This window comes from Pseudophryne corroboree, chromosome 2, assembly GCF_028390025.1.
Source record: "Pseudophryne corroboree isolate aPseCor3 chromosome 2, aPseCor3.hap2, whole genome shotgun sequence".
In the NCBI taxonomy this organism is placed as follows: Eukaryota; Metazoa; Chordata; class Amphibia; order Anura; family Myobatrachidae; genus Pseudophryne; species Pseudophryne corroboree.
Window position 1 is genome coordinate 900459933 of NC_086445.1, and position 19508 is coordinate 900479440.

General features: G+C 48.8%; 1 protein-coding gene across 5 annotated transcripts in view; it reads left to right on the forward strand.

Moving 5' to 3' along the window:
* IFT20 (intraflagellar transport 20) overlaps positions 1-19508 on the forward strand; it is a 120661-nt gene that overhangs the window by 60534 nt on the left and 40619 nt on the right. For all 5 annotated transcript variants that reach the window (XR_010241527.1, XM_063956040.1, XM_063956044.1 and 2 more), the window contains exon 3: positions 13757-13842. Coding sequence is in view for 4 of the 5 variants with exons in the window: in XM_063956040.1 (XP_063812110.1) it covers positions 13757-13842 (86 nt within the window). In the remaining variant the exon portion in view is untranslated. The remainder of the gene's footprint in view (positions 1-13756; positions 13843-19508) is intronic.

Sequence of the window (19508 nt, forward strand, 5' to 3'; positions counted from 1 at the left end):
TGTGTGCTGGCATACTCTCCCTCTGTCTCCCCAAAGGGCTTTGTGGGGTCCTGTCCTCTGTCAGAGCATTCCCTGTGTGTGTGCTGTGTGTCGGTACTGCTGTGTCGACATGTATGATGAGGAAAATGATGTGGAGGCGAAGCAAATGCCTGTGAATGTGATGTCACCCCCTGCGGGGTCGACACCTGTGTGGATGGACTTATGGAAGGTGTCAACTCCTTACACAAAAGGTTTGACGACATAGGACAGCCGGCTACTCCGCTTGTGCCTGTTCCAGCGTCTCAAATGTCATCAGGGGCTTTAAAACGCCCGCTACCTCAGGTGACCGACACATATGTCGACACAGATACCGACTCCAGTGTCGACGACGATGAGACTAGTGTACCCTCCAATAGGTCCACCCGTTACATGATTGAGGCAATGAAAAATGTATTACACATTTCTGTTAATACCCTAGGTACCACAAAAAAGGGTATTATGTTTGGTGAGAAAAAACTACCTGTAGTTTTTCCTGCATCTGAGAAATTAATATGAGGTGTGTGAGGAAGCGTGGACTTCCCCCGATAAGAAATTGATAATTTCTAAGCAGCGTACCCTTTTCCGCCAGAGGATAGGTCACGTTGGGAAATACCCCCTAGGGTAGATAAAGCGCTGACACGCTTATTAAAAAAGGTGGCACTACCGTCTCCGGATACGGCCGCCCTAAAGGAACCTGCTGATAGAAAGCAGGAAACTACCCTTAAAGCTATATACACACACACGGGCATTATATTGAGACCAGCTATTGCCTCGGCATGGAGGTGCAGTGCGGCAGCTGCGTGGTCAGATTCCCTGTCGGAACTATGGATAGGGACAATATTTTGCTGACAATAGAGCATATAAAAGACGCTGTCTTATACATGCGTGATGCACAGAGGGATATTTGCCGGCTGGCATCACAAATAAGCGCTATGTAAAAGTGATGCCGATTCAAAACGGCACATGGAAGTTTTGCCCTATAAGGGGGTGGAACTGTTTGGGGATGGTCTTTCAGACCTCGTTTCCACAGCTACTGCTGGGAAATCAAACTGGTTGCCACAAGCTACCCCACAGCAAAAGAAAGCACTGTATTATCAGGTACAGTCCTTTCGGCCCCTGAAAAGCAAGAGGGCTGGAGGCTCATCTTTTCTGCCAAGAGGAAAAGGTAGAGGGAAAAATCTGCAGCACACAGCTAGTTCCCAAGAGCAGAAGTCCTCCCCTGCGTCCGGTAAGTCCACAGCATGACGCTGGGACTGCTTAGGCGGACCCGGGTACGGTGGGGGCCCGTCTCAAAAATTTCAGCACACAGTGGGCTCTCTCACAGGCGGATCCCGGGGTTCTTCAAACAGTATCTCAGGGGTACAGGCTGGAATTCGAGACGTCTCCCCCCCGCCGTTTCCTAAATTCCTCCTTACCGGCAACTCCCTCTGCCAGGGAGGCAGTGTGGTGGTTATCTAAAAACTGTATTCACTGCAAGTGATTGTCAAGGTACCCCTCCTTCAACAAGGAAAGGGTTACTATTCCACAATGTTTGTGGTACCGAAACCGGAAGGTTCGGTGAGACCCATATTAAATTTAAAATCCTTGAACACATATACCAAAAGATTCAAGTTCAAGATGGAATCGCTCAGGGCGGTTATTGCGAACCTGGGCGAGGGGGATTACAGGGTCTCTCTGGACATCAAGGATGCTTACCTGCATGTCCCCATTTACCCTCCTCACCAGGAGTACCTCAGGTTTGTGGTACAGGACTGTCACTATCAGTTCCAGACGCTGCCGTGTGGGTTATCCACGGCACCGAGGGTCTTTACCAAGGTAATGGCCGACATGATGATACTCCTTAGCAAGAAGGGAGTTTTTAATTATCCCGTACTTGGACGATCTCCTGATAAAGGCGAGGTCCAAGGAACAGTTGGTAGTGGGGGTAGCACTTTCTCGGGAAGTGCTGCAACAGCACGGCTGGATTCTCAATATTCCAAAGTCACAGCTGGTCCCGACGACACGTCTTCTGTTCCTGGGAATGATTCTGGACACAGACCAGAAAAAAGTTTCTTCCAGTGGAAAAAGCCGAGGAGTTGTCATCTCTAGTCAGAGACCTCCTAAAACCGGGACAGGTGTCGGTACATCAATGCACACGAGTCCTGGGAAAAATGGTAGCTTCGTACGAAGCAATTCCATTCGGAAGGTTCCACGCAAGGACTTTCCAGTGGGACCTGTTGGACAAATGGTTCGGGTCCCATCTCCAGATGCAACAGCGGATAACCCTGTCGGCAGGGACCAGGGTGTCGCTGCTGTGGTGGCTGCAGAGGGCTCATCTACTAGAGGGCCGCAGATTCGGAATACAGGACTGGGTCCTGGTGACCACGGATGCCAGCCTTCGGGGCTGGGGTGCAGTCACACAGGGAAGAAATTTCCAAGGACTGTGGTCAAATCAGGAGATTTCGCTTCACATAAATATTCTGGAGCTAAGGGCCATTTACAATGCCCTAAGCCAAGCAAGGCCCCTGCTTCAGAATCAGCCGGTACTGATCCAATCAGACAACATCACGGCGGTCGCCCATGTTAACAGATAGGGCGGCACAAGAAGCAGGAGGGCAATGGCAGAAGCCACAAGGATTCTCCGATGGGCGGAAAATCATGTGTTAGCACTGACAGCAGTGTTCATTCTGGGAGTGGACAACTGGGAAGCAGACTTCCTCAGCAGGCACGACCTCCACCCGGGAGAATGGGGACTTCATCCAGAAGTCTTCCAAATGCTGGTAAACCGTTGGGAAAGACCACAGGTGGACATGATGGCGTCCCGCCTTAACAAAAAGCTAAAAAGTTATTGCGCCAGGTCAAGGGACCCTCAGGCGATCGCTGTGGACGCTCTAGTAACACCGTGGGTGTACCAGTCGGTTTATGTGTTTCCTCCTCTGCCTCTCATTCCCAAGGTACTGAGAATATTACGAAGGCGAGGAGTGAAAACTATACTCATAGTTCCGGATTGGCCAAGAAGAGCTTGGTACCCGGAACTTCAAGAGATGCTTTCAGAGGACCCTTGGCCTCTGCCGCTCAGACAAGACCTGCTGCAGCAGGGGCCCTGTCTGTTCCAAGACTTACCGCGGCTACGTTTGACGGCATGGCGGTTGAACACCGGATCCTGAAGGAAAAGGGCATTCCGGAGGAAGTCATCCCTACCCTGATCAAAGCCAGGAAGGATGTCACCGCAAAACATTATCACCGCATTTGGCGGAAATATGTTGCTTGGTGTGAGGCCAGGAAGGCCCCAACGGAGGAATTTCAACTGGGTCGATTCCTGCATTTCCTGCAAGCAGGGGTGACGTTGGGCCTCAAATTGGGGTCCATTAAGGTCCAGATTTCGGCCCTGTCGATTTTCTTCTAGAAAGAACTGGCTTCACTGCCTGAAGTTCAGACTTTTGTCAAAGGAGTTCTGCATATTCAGCCTCCTTTTGTGCCCCCAGTGGCACCTTGGGATCTCAATGTGGTTTTGGAGTTCCTGAAATCACATTGGTTTGAACCACTTAAGACTGTGGATTTGAAATATCTCACGTGGAAAGTGGTCATGCTGTTGGCCCTGGCTTCGGCCAGGCGTGTGTCAGAATTGGCGGCTTTGTCCTATAAAAGCCCTTATCTGATTTTCCATATGGATAGGGCAGAGTTGAGGACTCGTCCTCAGTTTCTCCCGAAGGTGGTATCAGCGTTTCACTTGAACCAGCCTATTGTGGTGCCTGCGGCTACTAGGGACTTGGAGGATTCCAAGTTACTGGACGTAGTCAGGGCCCTGAAAATTTATGTTTCCAGGACGGCTGGAGTCAGGAAAACTGACTCGCTGTTTATCCTGTATGCACCCAACAAACTGGGTGCTCCTGCTTCTAAGCAGACTATCGCGCGCTGGATTTGTAGCACTATTCAGCTGGCGCATTCTGCGGTGGGACTACCGCAGCCTAAATCTGTAAAAGCCCATTCCACAAGGAAGGTGGGCTCATCTTGGGCGGCTGCCCGAGGGGTCTCGGCTTTACAACTTTGCCGAGCTGCTACTTGGTCAGGGGCAAACACGTTCGCGAAATTCTATAAATTTGATACCCTGGCTGAGGAGGACCTGGAGTTCTCTCATTCGGTGCTGCAGAGTCATCCGCACTCTCCCGCCCGTTTGGGAGCTTTGGTATAATCCCCATGGTCCTTACGGAGTTCCCAGCATCCACTAGGACGTCAGAGAAAATAAGAATTTACTCACCGGTAATTCTATTTCTCGTAGTCCGTAGTGGATGCTGGGCGCCCATCCCAAGTGCGGATTGTCTGCAATACTTGTAAATAGTTATTGTTACACAAATCGGGTTGTTATTGCGAGCCATCTGTTCAGAGGCTCCTTTTGTTTTCATACTGTTAACCGGGGTTCCTATCACGAGTTATACGGTGTGATTGGTGTGGCTGGTATGAGTCTTACCCGGGATTCAAAATCCTTCCTTATTGTGTCAGCTCTTCCGGGCACAGTGTCCTAGCTGAGGCTTGGAGGAGGGTCATAGGGGGAGGAGCCAGTGCACACCAGATAGTCCTAAATCTTTCTTTAGATGTGCCCAGTCTCCTGCGGAGCCGTCTATTCCCCATGGTCCTTACAGAGTTCCCAGCATCCACTACGGACTGCGAGAAATAGAATTACCGGTGAGTAAATTCTTATTATATATACATATATGTGTGTATGTATATATATATATATATATATATATATATATATATATATATATATATATACACACACACACACACACACACACACACACACACACACACACACACACACACACACACACACACACACACATACGCACAGTGGTCGAAGTGGGGCGGTATGGTATACCGCCACTTCTTCCACTGACTCGGAAATGAGCCCATGAAAGTGCAGCAGGAGGCGAGGGAAGTGGCCATCCTGCTGCACATGGTGTTCCCCGTCCCTGTGCGGCAGCCGGCGGCTGTGTAGAGCACTGTAGTATCTCACAGCTGCTCACCGCTGCCTGCCGCCCGCGCACACCGCTCACCAGCCGCCTGGTGCCAACCACTAGCCGCCCGACGCCGCCAGCAGCCCACAGCTCACTGTTGCCAGCAACAAATGAGGTAATGTTCCCCTGCTGTCACTGTCGTCACTCTCCCTGTCGTCACTGTCGTCACTCTCCCTGTCGTCACTGTCGACACTCTCCCTGTCGTCACTGTCGACACTCTCCCTGTCGTCACTGTCGACACTCTCCCTGTCGTCACTGTCGACACTCTCCCTGTCGTCACTGTCGACACTCTCCCTGTCGTCACTGTCGACACTCTCCCTGTCGTCACTGTCGACACTCTCCCTGTCGTCACTCTCTCTCCCCCTGTCGTCACTCTCTCTCCCCCTGTCGTCACTCTCTCCCTGCCGTCACGGTCTCTCTCTCCCTGTCGTCATTGGCTGCCACTGCTGTCACAATTTCAGCTCATTCAGTGTGCTACAGTGTGAATTTCAGCTCATTCAGTGTGCTACAATGTGAATTTCAGCTCATTCAGTGTGCTACAATGTGAATTTTGGCTCATTCAGTGTGCTACAATCTGAATTTTGTCTCATTTAGTGTGCTACAAGATGAATTTTGGCTCGTTCAGTGTGCTACAAGGTGAATTTCGGCTCATTCAGTGTGCTATAATGTGAATTTTGTCTCATTGCCGTTTGCTATAATGTGAATTTCGACTCATACCGTGTGCTATATTGTTAATTTTGTCTCATACCGTGTGCTATAAAGTGAATTTCGGCTCATACCGTGTACTATAAAGTGAATTTTGGCTCATTCTGTGTGCTATAATGTGAATTTCGGCTCATTCTGTGTGCTATAATGTGAATTTCTGCTCATTCTGTGTGCTATAATGTGAATTTTGGCTCATTCTGTGTGCAATAATGTGAATTTCGGCTCATTCTTTGTGCTATATTGTGAATTTTGACTCATACCGTGTGCTATAATGTGAATTTCGTCTAATTCTGTGTGCTATAATGTGAATTTCAGCTCATACTGTGTGGTATAATGTGAATTTCCGCTCATTCTGTGTGCTATAATGTGAAAGGGGCACCAGTACTAGGTAGCATAAGGGGTCCTACTATTGTGGTGCATAATGTGTATAAGCGGTATATGGTGTGGTAAACTACACTGAAGGATACGCTTCCTTTTGAGTGGCCACGTCCCCTTCCCTGGAGGCGCTTGCATAATTGCAACCTTCACTTTTCCATACCCCCACTTCAAAATTTCCGCTTCGACCACTGTACATAGGTAAAATATATATATATATATATATATATATATATATATATATATATATATATATATACACACACACACACACACACGTATATATTATATATACATGCATGTGCTCCCTATATGAAAGATTCTTTCATATTTACCAGCAAATTGTAATTTTCTTTGTAGTAATTAAAGATGTTATGATTTTAATTTTAGATTTTAGGGCCCCACTGTCTTAAGTACCCCGGGCCCCCCAAAGCCTTAATCCAGCTATAGACATGTGGCACAGCCCGTGCACTTAAAACAACCCGGTTTTTGTGTCAAAATCCAGGTTTTGTCTGTCACCTTTTTGGTCCTATTCGGATGCATGAGGAGTTGTTTCAAGTTATTTCCTCGTCTGTATGCCATTATTGGTGGTTCAGAACAATGCTTCCCGACCACTGGATCTGTGCTGACAATTGACCAGTGTTTCTTGATCGCTTTAGACACCACCGGGAACCGTTCGTCAGATATGTAATTTTACTAGTCCAGTGCAGTTTTATTGTTCATCTGAAATAACTTCTGCATTGTACCTGTGACTGAGTGTGTCTGTAGCTGCTGTATGGATTTCCTTCTCGTGTATCACACTTATTGCTATCACTATATTCTGTACCCTGGGAGGCTAGCTGCGTCTCATATATATATATTAGTGCTACACCAGTGGCGGAACTAGCAAGCGGTGGGCCCAGGTGCGACAAAATGCTTTGGGCCCCCCCATCCCATCCAAGTCCACCCCCTCACCCCTTGAGAGGATCTGGTGAGGGGGACCTGCTCAGGGCCAGAGAAATGGATACCTAGCAACAGTGCCGTAACTAGACATTTTAGCACTGTGTGCAAGAAACGGCATCGGAGCCCCACCCCTGCATGCAAAACAGGGGCAGTGCGCGCCGTAGGCGCGCGCAAAAATACATGGTGGCGTGGCTTCGCGGGGAAGGGGTGTGGCCACAAAATAATACCAATTCCTAAAACGGTGCACAGTAGTCTCCATTCTTCAAATTACGCCGCACAGTAGCACCACTACACCAGGTAGAGACCCTTTTACACCTTACAGCGAACAGATTCCTCTTTTTACACATTACGACAGACAGCGTCCCCTTTTTACACATTACGACAGACAGCGTCCCCTTTTTACACATTACGGCAGACAGCGTCCCCCTTTTTATACATTACGGCAGACAGCGTCCCCTTTTTACACATAACGGCAGACAGCGTGCCCTTGTTACACATAGCGGCAGACAGCGTGCACTTTTTACACATTACGGCAGACAGCGTACACTTTTTACACATAACGGCAGGCAGCGTGCCCTTGTTAAACATAGCGGCAGACAGCGTACACTTTTTACACATAACGGCAGACAGCGTCCCCCTTTTTACACATTACGGCAGACAGCGTCCCCTTTTTACACATTACGGCAGACAGCGTACACTTTTAACACATAACGGCAGACAACGTACACTTTTAACACATAGCGGCAGACAGCGTGCCCTTGTTACACATTACGGCAGACAGCGTGCCCTTGTTACACATTACGGCAGACAGCGTGCCCTTGTTACACATTACGGCAGACAGCGTGCCCTTGTTGCACATTACGGCAGACAGCGTGCCCTTGTTACACATTACGGCAGGCAGATTCCCCCTTTTTACACGTTGCCGCAGGCAGTCCTCCGTTTTTACACATTGCGGCAGGCAGATTCCCCCTTTTTACACATTACGGCAGGCAGATTCTCCCTTTTTACACATTGCGGCAGGCAGATTCCCCATTTTTACACATTGCGGCAGGCAGTCCCCTATTTTACACATAGCGGCAGGCAGTCCACCCTTTTTACACATAGCGGTAGGCAGTCCCCCATTTTTACACATAGCGGCAGGCAGTCCCAACAAATAAAGAAAGAAAGAGACAGAAAGAAATAAAGAAAGAAAGAGACAGAAAGAAAGAAATAAAGAGAAAGAAAGAAAGTAGAATCATACTTACCCTCTCCGCTGGCTCAGGCTCCTCGTGCAGCTTGACGATTCCCGGGCAGTAGACGAGGTGGAGGAGGGAGCCGCAGCAGCGCTGTGTTATTGGTGGAGGCGCTGCTGCTGCTGCCCCCCTGCTTCACTATAGGCTGTTCTCGGAAGACAGCCTATAGTGAAGCAGAGGGGCAGCAGCACCTCCACCAGTAACAAAGCGCTGCTGCGGCTCCCTCCTTCACCTCCGTCCTCCTCCTTCCCCCGTCCGTGCCGCTGCTCTTCTTCTCTGTGGGCGGCTGTGCGCTGCGGGCAGCGGTTGCCCGCAGCGCACAGCGGCATGTAATGAGTCAGTTTGACTCATTACATGCTTGGGCCCCTGGACAGAGGCGGGCCCCAGTGCAACGCACTGCTTGCCCTGCCAGTAGTTCCGCCTCTGTGCTACACAGTATATACTGTGTTGTGTTTCTTGCAGTGTATTTCAGTCACGTCATACCACTTTAATTCTCTGTTTGTGTCCTGTATTTACTGTCACATAAATGACATAAATCAGGGGGTTATTTGCAGGTATTGTGTTTATCTGGCTATATTGTATTGTTACGCTCTAAGGCTACATTCCCTATAATGTCTGCCACACAGGGCGGAAATCCGTGGACACTTCTGCATCATGCAGTGCTTGCACCAAGGATTTACCTGAGGTAGAAGTTTTAACTGATGGTTCAGGTACTGGGTGCCATACATATCACAGTCAGCCCGCAGCACCTGTGGTCAATCAGGAACCACCTTGGGCAACATTTTCAAGTATGCTGAATACGCTTGTGACGCATCTTATGCCCCTGTGGGACCGCCCGTGCCATTGCAGCCTCATATTGTCTCTATAGTTAATCCGCCCTGGACGGAAGCTTTGTCTACCCAGATACAAGAATTAAATCAATCCTTGGTTAGACAAAAGTCTACCCCACGCCCCTCTGGGGTCAAGGGGTCATCTAAGCGAACCGTTTCCTCCTCACAATCCACTAATATTTCAGATAATTCTTCTGATGAGGATGGGGAATATACTAATCCGTCAGACACTGATACAGTCGCTTCTGACGAGGAAACCACAACTCAGGTTGATGTTCCTGACCTAGTGGAGGCTATTAAGCTGATTCTACAAATTGATGATGAGGTAGATCCCACTACTGCGTCTAAGAAACCTGATAAATTCAAATGTCAGATAGTTAGTAAAGTAGTTTCACCACATTCTGACCATTTAATTGACATTCGTCAGGAATCCTGGTCGTCTCCAGGAAAGAAATTTTCCCTGTCTAAAAAGATGCTAGCTCGTTATCCTATCCCTGCGGAGTTGAGTAACAAGTGGGAAACTCCACCGCTGGTGGACTCTCATGTAGCCCGTCTTGTGGTGTCATCTACTTTGCCTGTCACCACTGTCACCTCACTGAAGGAACCGACGGATAAGCGTGTGGAGGGATGCCTGAAGTCTATTTACTCCCTTACCGGTGCTGTACATAGACCCACTATGGCGGTCTCCTGGGCCACCAAAGGAATTGAAGCATGGGTTCAGGCATTGGAGGATGAGCTGCCTTAGGATATTTCTGACACTGCCAGACAATATCTCTCACATTACCACAGCCTCCCACTATATTCAGGAGGCGTCCTCTGAGGCAGGTGTAATGGCAGCCGAGGCGTCTACTACGTCTATACTGGCCCGCCGAATTCTGTGGTTAAGGTCCTGGAAGGTGGACCTAGACTCCAAAAAGACCTTGGAGGTGCTCCCTTTTAAGGGAGACATCCTATTTGGAGAGGATCTAAATAAGATTGTGACTGACTTCGCGTCTGCTAAGACTGCGTTCCTCCAAAGTACTAATCCTTCTGCACCGAAGGAAAGAGTACTACTTTTGTTCCTTACCAACTCCAGGAAAAACAAAGGGTCAGGCGTACCCGAGACAGGCTTGTGCTTACAAAACTACTAAGCCCAAAACAAAACAGTATTGGGCCGCCCGTGAGCCTGCTTCCAAACAAGATAAGCCTACTGCATGACGGGGCGGGCATCCCATTGGGGTTCCCAGGGTGGGAGGCCGACTTTTGCAGTTCGCCCAGGCCTGGTTAAAGACCACTTAAGACGCCTGGGTGCGGGAAGTTGTCTCTCTCGGGTACACAATCTCTTTCAAGAGACGTTCCCCTCGCCAGTTCTGCTCGATGGTTATCTTTTCGGATTTGTTAAAAGCGCAATCTCTACACTTGGTTGTGCGTTCCCTCCTGGATACAGGAGTGGTAGTGCCGGTACCTCTGTCCCAGAGAGGCAGAGGATACTATTCGACCCTGTTTCTAGTACCAAAACCAAATGGGTCTTTCCGGCCTATATTCAACCTCAAATCATTGAACAAATTTGTGAGTGTCCAAATTTCATATGGAAACTCTGTGCTCTATTTGTACTGGCCATGGAACCCGAAGACTATATGGTATTCCTGGACATACAGGATGCTTACCTGCATATTCCTATTGCCATGTCACATCAGCAGTATCTGCGGTTTGCTATTGGCAACCTACATTATCAATTCCAGGCACTGCCATTTGGATTGACCACAGCCCCTCAGATCTTCACCAAGGTAATGGCCATGATGATGGCCCATCTCCGTCGTCAGGGAATCAGGATCCTTCCGTATCTGGACGACTTGCTGATCCTGGCGAACTCCCAAGATGTTCTCCTCAGTCATCTGGAACTGACAGTCCAATCCTACAAGCTCACGGGTGGCTCATCAACTGGAAAAAGTCCTCGCCGGTCCCTGCTCGGAGCATGGTGCACCTGGGGACACACACAGCCAAAGACTTTCTGTCTCCGGAGAAGTTTCTGAAACTTCAGGGCAGGATCAGATACTTTCTTTCTCGCCTAAGAGTGTCGATACACTTGGCGATGCAAGTTCTAGGCCTCATGGTGTTGGCTTTCGACATGGTGGAGTACGCTGAACTTCATTCCCGCCCTCTGACTACGGACGCCAGTCTGAGGGGTTGGGGCGCGGTGTTGGAGCAACACTCCTCTCTCCTCCCGATAAACATTCTGGAATTGCGGGTAGTGTTCAATGTTTTGAATCTTGCCCTGCCTCTGCTACGAAACAGGCCTGTTCAAGTACAATCAGACAACGCCACCATAGTGGCTTACATAAACCATCAAGGCGGCACTCGAAGCCGCATGGCAATGATGGAAGTGTCAAAAATCCTTTGTTGGGTGGAACACCATCTGCCAGCAATATCGGCAGTGTTCATTCCGGGAGTCTTTAACTGGGAAGCAGATTTCCTTAGTCGTCAGGACATGCACGCTGGAGAGTGGAGTCTTCATCAGGAAGTCTTTCAACTCCTAGTGGACAAGTGGGGCCTACCAGATGTAGACCTGATGGCGTCTCAACACAATCACAAAGTTCCGGTCTTCGGATCAAGGACAAGGGATCCTCGAGCAGCGTTCGTGGTTGCACTGGCAATTCCATGGAACTTTCAGCTGCCCTACGCATTCCCTCCAGTGTCACTCCTGCTCAGGGTTCTGTGGAAGTTCAAACAAGAAGGAGGAATACTACTTCTAGTCACTCCAGCGTGGCCTAGACGGCATTGGTTCTCAGACCTGCAGGGTCTATCGATAGAGCATCCTCTTTTACTTCCTCAACGCCCAGACACCCTTGTTCTGGGCCCTTGTGTCTACCCAGACCTGGCCAGACTGGCTTTGATGGCATGGCTCTTGAAACTTCACTCCTGAGAGCCAAAGGATTTTCCGAGGTGGTTATCCAAACTATGCTAAAGGCCCGCAAACCTGCTTCTGCACAGATTTATTATAGTGTCTGGAATTCTTACTTCAGCTGGTGTGCTGCTAAGAATTACAATGCTTACAAGTTTAGTACTTCCAGACTTCTGGCTTTTTTGCAACAAGGCCTGGACTTAGGACTTCATCTGGCCTCCCTCAAGGTTCACATATCTGCCTTGTCGGTGTGGTTTCAGCAGAAAATTGCGTCTATTCCTGACGTTCATACATTCACCCAGAGTGTATTGCGAATTCAACCTCCCTATGTCCCTCCTGTGGCTCCTTGGGATTTGTCTGTTGTCCTGAATGCCCTGCAATAGTCTCCATTTGAACCTCTTGAGACGGTGGACTTTAAATGGCTCACTGCCTACGTCCTCTTTTTGCTGGCTATTGCCTCTGCTAGAAGGGTTTTGGGCTTAGGCGCATTGTCCTGTCGTCCATCCTTTCTGATATTTCATGGTGACCGGGCGGTTCTTAGGACTCTTCCAGGTTATTTGTCTAAGGTGGTGTCATCTTTTCACCTTAACCAAGAGATTGTGGTTCCGGCCTTTATCTCTTCTGACTTGTCCTCCAAAGAGCGTGGATATATACATGGAAAGAACTGCCTCTATCAGGAGGTCAGATTCCCTTTTTGTACTTGTTGGTTTTCACAAGCGTGGCTGGCCTGCGAATAAGCAAACCTTGGCCAGATGGATTAGAATGGTGATTGCACAAGCTTATGCGCTGGCTGGGCTCCCAACTCCTGCTGCTATAAGGCCCATTCTACTTGGTCTGTTGGACCTTCTCGGGCGGCCCGCGGTGGCACGTTCGCAGAACAATTGTGCAAGGCGGCTACGTGGTCTTCAGTGAACACATTCATTAGGTTCTATGCCTTTGATACTTCTGCCTCCCATTATGCTTCCTTTGGACGCCGGGTTCTAAGGTGCATCCCCTCCCTTGAGGAACTGCTTTAGGACATCCCCGATGTATTCCCTGTGGATCCCAGTGTACACCGCTGCAGAATAGGAGATTTATGGTAGACTTACCATGGTTAAATCTCTTTCTGCGAGGTACACTGGGTTCCACAGGGCGCCCACCCTGACGCACTTAGCTTCTTTTGGTTTGTATGGCATTAGCCGCTGGTCCCTTCTCCTGTCATGAGAATGTGGTTCTATGTGACTAACATCTGCCTTCTCTTTTACCTGCTACTGCATTGGACTGGTTAACTAAATACTGAGCGCCTGTGCACGGAGGCGGGGTTATAGAAGAGGCCATGCAATGCATCCTGGGAACAGTCAAAGTTTTAGCCTGTTGGTGCCTCGGATCAAGATCCAACTGTACACCCTGATGTATTCCCTGTGGAACCCAGTGTATCTCGCAGAAAGAAATTTAACCATGGTAAGTCTACCATAAATCTCCTTATTGTGACGTGTAAACGGGTAGGACGTGCACATACTGCCCCTCTAAGCTCTCCTACTTAGTAATTATGTAAAATATGTACATTAAAAAAAAAATCATGGGTAGTGGCTTTTTCTTTATTATTCTATTAAATTAGCTATAATCAAATGAGGGCTTATAACCAATCAATATAAATAAAACAATTTGGCAGACGAGGGGCGGCCATTACTGTTGTGCCTAGAGGCGGCCTCACTGCTAAATCCGCCGCTGACTGATACTGATAATGGTACTGATATTTTAGTTACTCATAGAACACACTTTTCTTTCTAATTTCAGAAATAGGTGACTTTCAGAGAATAGTTGGTGGTTTGATTGATCTTGTTGATCAGCTGGCTAAAGAAACTGAGAATGAGAAGATGAAGGTAAGAGATTTTTCTTATTAGTTTTAAGTAGTGTTTCAAACAGCAGACATTACAATGACTTAAACAAGGCATATGGTATGCAAAGAGAACATCAATATTACAGATGTTTCCCCCATTGGCCACAAAACATTGATGCCACATGGTTGCAAAACATCAATGTTATATCATTCAGTTACCATTCCTACACCACAGTCTATACGCAATGAGAGTATAAAACCAGCTAGAAAACCTCCTAAAAGTGATCTTACAGTCTGAGCTTTAAAAGCAGAGAAAATGCTGGTTATAAAATACTTATATGGTTCCAGCCTTATAACTGTACCCCAGTCATTATAATCTTCAGTTTAATTGATTGCATTAGAATTGCCATAACCTGCTGGAGGCAAAGGTCAGTGAATTCTAGAGCTATGGCAGCACCACAGTGTATCCAGAAACTTGTTTTCTTCGGTTCCTAGGAAAGTCATCAGCCTTGAGTATGAAACCGCAATATGCTACCGTTACATACATTATGCTTTGCTAACTGCAGAAAGCCAGCAGACACCATATATTAAAGGGCACTGGCATAAGTGACCTGTGATTTAGCCATAAACCACATATAATCATTAAATATGTGCCCATTGCAGATTATCTTTCAGGACCAGAGACATGAGAAAGCTATAAACTATACATTAATAAATGGATTTAATGTAGCGCTATGTATACCTGGTATCAAACACAGCGGTACTGTAATACTAGGTTAATGCCAGAAGTAACACTTAAGGGCCCTATACACTAGGACGATAATGCCCGATTTCATCCGATTTTGGGCATTCGGCCTGATATATCGGATGAAATCGGGCAATTTTGGAGGTGTTTCCGATCCGATCCGATGCGCGTTCCTGTGAGCATCGGATCGGATCCTCCAGATTGAATGTGCTGCACATTCAATCATGTCCGACCCCGCAGGCGTGGCTGGGATTGCCCAGGATCGCCCAAGATACATTGTATGCAAAAGGACAGGCTGCCGGGGTGATCGCCTGCGACATGTTAGACAGACATGTTGCGTAGTGTATGGGACCATTAACAGTACTCTTCAGTACTCCTCAGGAGACTCTGAAACCAGATCAGCCAGGGATAAGTGAATGGGTTAGGGTTAGGCTACGGGGTGGAAGGGTTAGGTTTAGGCTGCTGGAAGGGGGGGGTTAGGTTTAGGCACCTCTGGGGAGGGTGGTTAGGGTTAGGCACAAAGGGGGGAGATTAGGGTTAGGCAGCGGGCAGGGTCAGGGGGTCTTTCTATGTTCAGTATCCCAGCGTCGGTATTTCTGCTGCGGGGTACACTGGGCTCCACAAGGAAAGACATAGGGGTGTAGAGTAGGATCTTGATCCGAGGCACCAACAGGCTCAAAAGCTTTGACTGTTCCCAGAATGCACAGCGCCGCCTCCTCTATAACCCCGCCTCCCTGCACAGGAGCTCAGTTTTGTAGTTGGTGCCGCAGATAGCAGGCACATAACAGAGGGGCTGCTCTGGGCAATCCTAAGAAGAGCTTTTTTGAGAAGAAAAGTGAAGACTTCAAGGGCTGTAGCAGTGTGTACATGTCTAGTGACATTCACTGCTGCAGCTACATCTCTCCCCAGCGGCGCTGTACACTCCCGAGCCCTGGTTGCCGGGTAACTACAGCAGGAGGCTCCGGTTTTCTTCTGGTCAGGCACACACAATGGGGGCTCTCCGGGATCGCGTGGCCGCGCTTCGGGAGGTGGTGAGTGGGTCCCGCTTGCGGGACCCGTACTTTATTGCGATCCGGTGCGGTCGGTGGGAGGTGGGCCGCGTGCGCTGGCGGTGGACACTGTGGCAGTACAGGCGATCCCACTAGATCACCAGGGCATGGGTGCAGGTCAGGTTTTCTCTTAAAACCTTTTTGTGTGTAGCCCGCAGTACCTGGTGGTTTTGCCAGCAGAGGGTATAAGGCTTAGACCTGGGGCCCCTCCCCGAGCCCCAGGGCGCCATTTCCAGCAAATGTTCCCGCCCTGGAGCTGCATATCTGTCTCTCCCTCACTCCCTGTCAGTGTTTGGGTGCCATTTCTCTCAGCTACACTGTTCCTGGGACTGCTTGGGCAAATCCTCCTTTGTATAGCCACCTGGTTGTCAGCGCTGTGACTTTACATGACAGTTAAGTATTCTACATGTCACTTAGACAGTGTTAGTTAAGAAAGAGTGCATTTTGGGGGTAATTCCAAGTTGATCGCAGCAGGAATTCTGTTAGCAACTGAGCAAAACCATGTGCACTGCAGGGGAGGCAGATATAACATGTGCAGAGAGAGTTAGATTTGGGTGCGGTGTGTTCAATCTGCAATCTAATTTGCAGTGTAAAAATAAAGCAGCCAGTATTTACCTGCACAGAAATAAAATAACCCACCCAAATCTAACTCTCTCTGCAAATGTTATATCTGCCACACCTGCAGTGCACATGGGTTTGCCCAACTGCTAAAAAATTTCCTGCTGCGATCAACTTGGAATTACCCCCTTAGTCAGGGTTCTCTGGTACAAGTACCCTGTGATATACATCCAGTTCTTACTGTGCAGTGTTATATCTATTGACTACATAGCTATATATATAAGCTGGTCCATGGCAGTATTATTGTTAGTAATAAACTCTGCATTGTATAACTGTGACTATATGTGTGTGCATTAGCTTGCTGAGTGGTTTCCATTTCGTGTCTCTCGCTCAACTTGCTATACCTATATTCTATAACCTGAGGGGGCTTGGTGCGTCAGGTTTTATAATTATATAGGATTTTCATAAGATATACTTTAATACGTATTTTTCTTTGTGATTTTAGTCACCATATCTCTCCTGTATCCCTGCTTGTGCTGACTACACTGCGCAGAGGTTTGGGCAAGAGGTATTGTGCTGCTGACAATTGTACTGTGTTACCTGATATTGCAAGTTATATCATGTCTGCTTCTGAAGGTAACGGTTCTGGGGCTGAACACACTGCCGGTGTTGCTGAAGCCACAGATCCCTATGAGGAGACTATAGCAGCTGTGGGCTCTGGTTCTGGGGGCTCCTTGCCCCCCAGTGGGACTGTGGCAACGGGGGTGCATAATGATCCACCGTGTGCTACTTTTTCCACGCTTCTACATATGCTAGTTACTAAACTAACACCCCCTATGGGACCTCCTATGCCGGTGCAGCCGTATGTGGTCCCTGCAGCTAACCCGCTGTGGGCGGATAATTTGTCTGCTCAATTGAAGAAGTTGAACCAGTCCTTGACTACTAAAAAGTCTGACCCTCGCTCGCCTAAGACCAAGGGGTCCTCTAAGCGAGCTCTTATCTCCTCACAATTCACTGCTGTCACTGACACCTCGTCTGATGAAGATGGCGCTTACACTGACCCCACAGATTCTGACACAGATACTGCTGAGGGGGAGGGTAGTTCACATGTGGATGTTCCTGATCTTTTGGAGGCTATTAAATTGATTTTACAGATTACGGATGATCCCGAGCCATCCACCCCTCTTAAGAAACCAGATAGGTTCAAGCGTCAGAAGGTGGTTAAACAAGTTTTACCTCACTCTGACCACCTAATGGATATATACGTCAGGAACCCTGGGGAAACCCGGGAAAGAAGTTTGTGCCTCAAAAGAAGATGCTGGCTCGCTATCCCCTTGCGCCAGAGCTGTCTAAAAATTGGGAAACGCCACCTCCAGTAGACTCTCATGTGGCTAGGATGGTGGTTTCCTCAGCTCTACCTGTCACTACCGTCACGTCTCTAAAAGAGCCTACGGATAAACGTGTGGAGGGTTGTCTGAAAGCGATTTACACCCTCACGGGTGCTGCACAAAGGTCCACTATTACATGGGCTGCAGAGGCTATTGAAGCATGGGCCCTAGAGTTGGAAGCTGAAATCTCTTCTGACCATGCTAGAAAATGCTTGTCATATATTGTCACAGCTTCTCACTATATTAAAGAGGCGGCTTCTGGTGCCGGTATTCTATCATCCAAGGCCTCTACTACATCAGTCCTGGCTCGCCGGATATTGTGGCTGAGATCCTGGTCTGTGGATCTGGACTCTAGAAAAACCCTGGAGGTACTCCCTTTCAAGGGAGATATTCTGTTTGGGGAGGACTTAAATAAGATAGTGGCTGACTTGGCTACTGCCAAAACTGCCGGTCTGCCAAGTACCGCTCCTTCTGTGTCGAAGGCTAAAGGTACTTCCTTTCGCCCCTTTCGTCCTTCAGGTAAAGCAAAAGGTCAGGCGTACAACAAGCAGGCCCGCACTTCCAAACATGGTAAGCCGAAGCCCAAAAGAGCCTGGTCTGCTCGTCGGCCAGCTTCCAAGACCGATAAGCCTGCCGCATGGCGGGGCGGGCCTCCCCCTGGGGGATCCCAGGGTGGGGGGCCGGCTTCTAGGGTATACCCAGGAATGGTTGAAGACCACTTCAGATGCCTGGGTACGGGAAGTCGTCACTCGAGGTTACGCCATAGCCTTCAAAAACCGTCCCCCTCATCGATTGGACCAGACAAAGGCAAACACTCTACATTCGGTGGTACAGACACTCCTGGATACAGGAGTTGTAGTACAGGTGCCTCTTGCTCAGAGGGGCCGGGGGTACTATTCTCCGCTGTTTCTGGTCCCGAATCCAATGGGTCCTCTCGGCCTATTCTCAACCTCAAGGCATTGAACAGGTTTGTGAAAGTTTCCAAGTTCCGTATGGAAACCCTTCGCTCTATAGTTCTGGCCTTGGAACCTGGGGACTACATTGTCTCCCTGGACATGCAGGATGCTTACCTGCATATTCCTATAGCAGTGTCACATCAGCAATACCTGAGGTTTGGGATTGGCAACCTCCATTACCAGTTTCGGGCGTTACCTTTTGGTTTAACTATGGCTCCGCGAGTCTTCACCAAAGTCATGGCGGTGATGACGGTGGTACTCCGCCATCAAGGGGTCAGGATACTGCCGTATCTGGATGACTTGTTAATCCTGGCAATTTCCCCAGAACTTCTCCTATGTCATCTGGATATGACTGTCCAGTTTCTACAAGCCCACGGGTGGCTCATCAACTGGAAGAAATCCTCCCTGGTCCCTGCTCAGAGCATGGTGCACCTGGGAGCGCTATTGGACACTCATAACCAGCGGTTGTTCTTGTCTCAGGAGAAAGTCCTGAAGCTTCAGGACAGGATTCGTTGCTTCCTTTTTCATCCGCAATTGTCGATACATTCGGCGATGCAGGTGCTGGGCCTCATGGTATCAGCATTTGACATGGTGGATTATGCTCAATTCCATTCTCGCCCCCTCCAGAAGCTGATTCTAGCCAAGTGGGACGGCCTGCCTCACCGGATCAGGTTTCACATGATCTCATTGACTCCGGAGGTCCGTCTGTCGCTGCACTGGTGGCTCCAGGACCAACGATTGTGCAGGGGCCGTCCCTTCTGGGTATCCGACTGGGTCCTGTTGACGACAGATGCCAGTCTAAGAGGTTGGGGCGCAGTGCTGGAGCAACACTCCCTTCAGGGTCGGTGGACCAAGGAGGAATCTCTCCTCTCGATCAACATTCTGGAATTGCAGGCGGTCTTCAATGCGTTGAACCTGGCCCAGCATTTAATTCAGAACCGTCCTGTTCAAGTACAGTCGGACAACGCCACCACAGTGGCTTGCATAAATCATCAAGGCGGCACTCGAAGCCG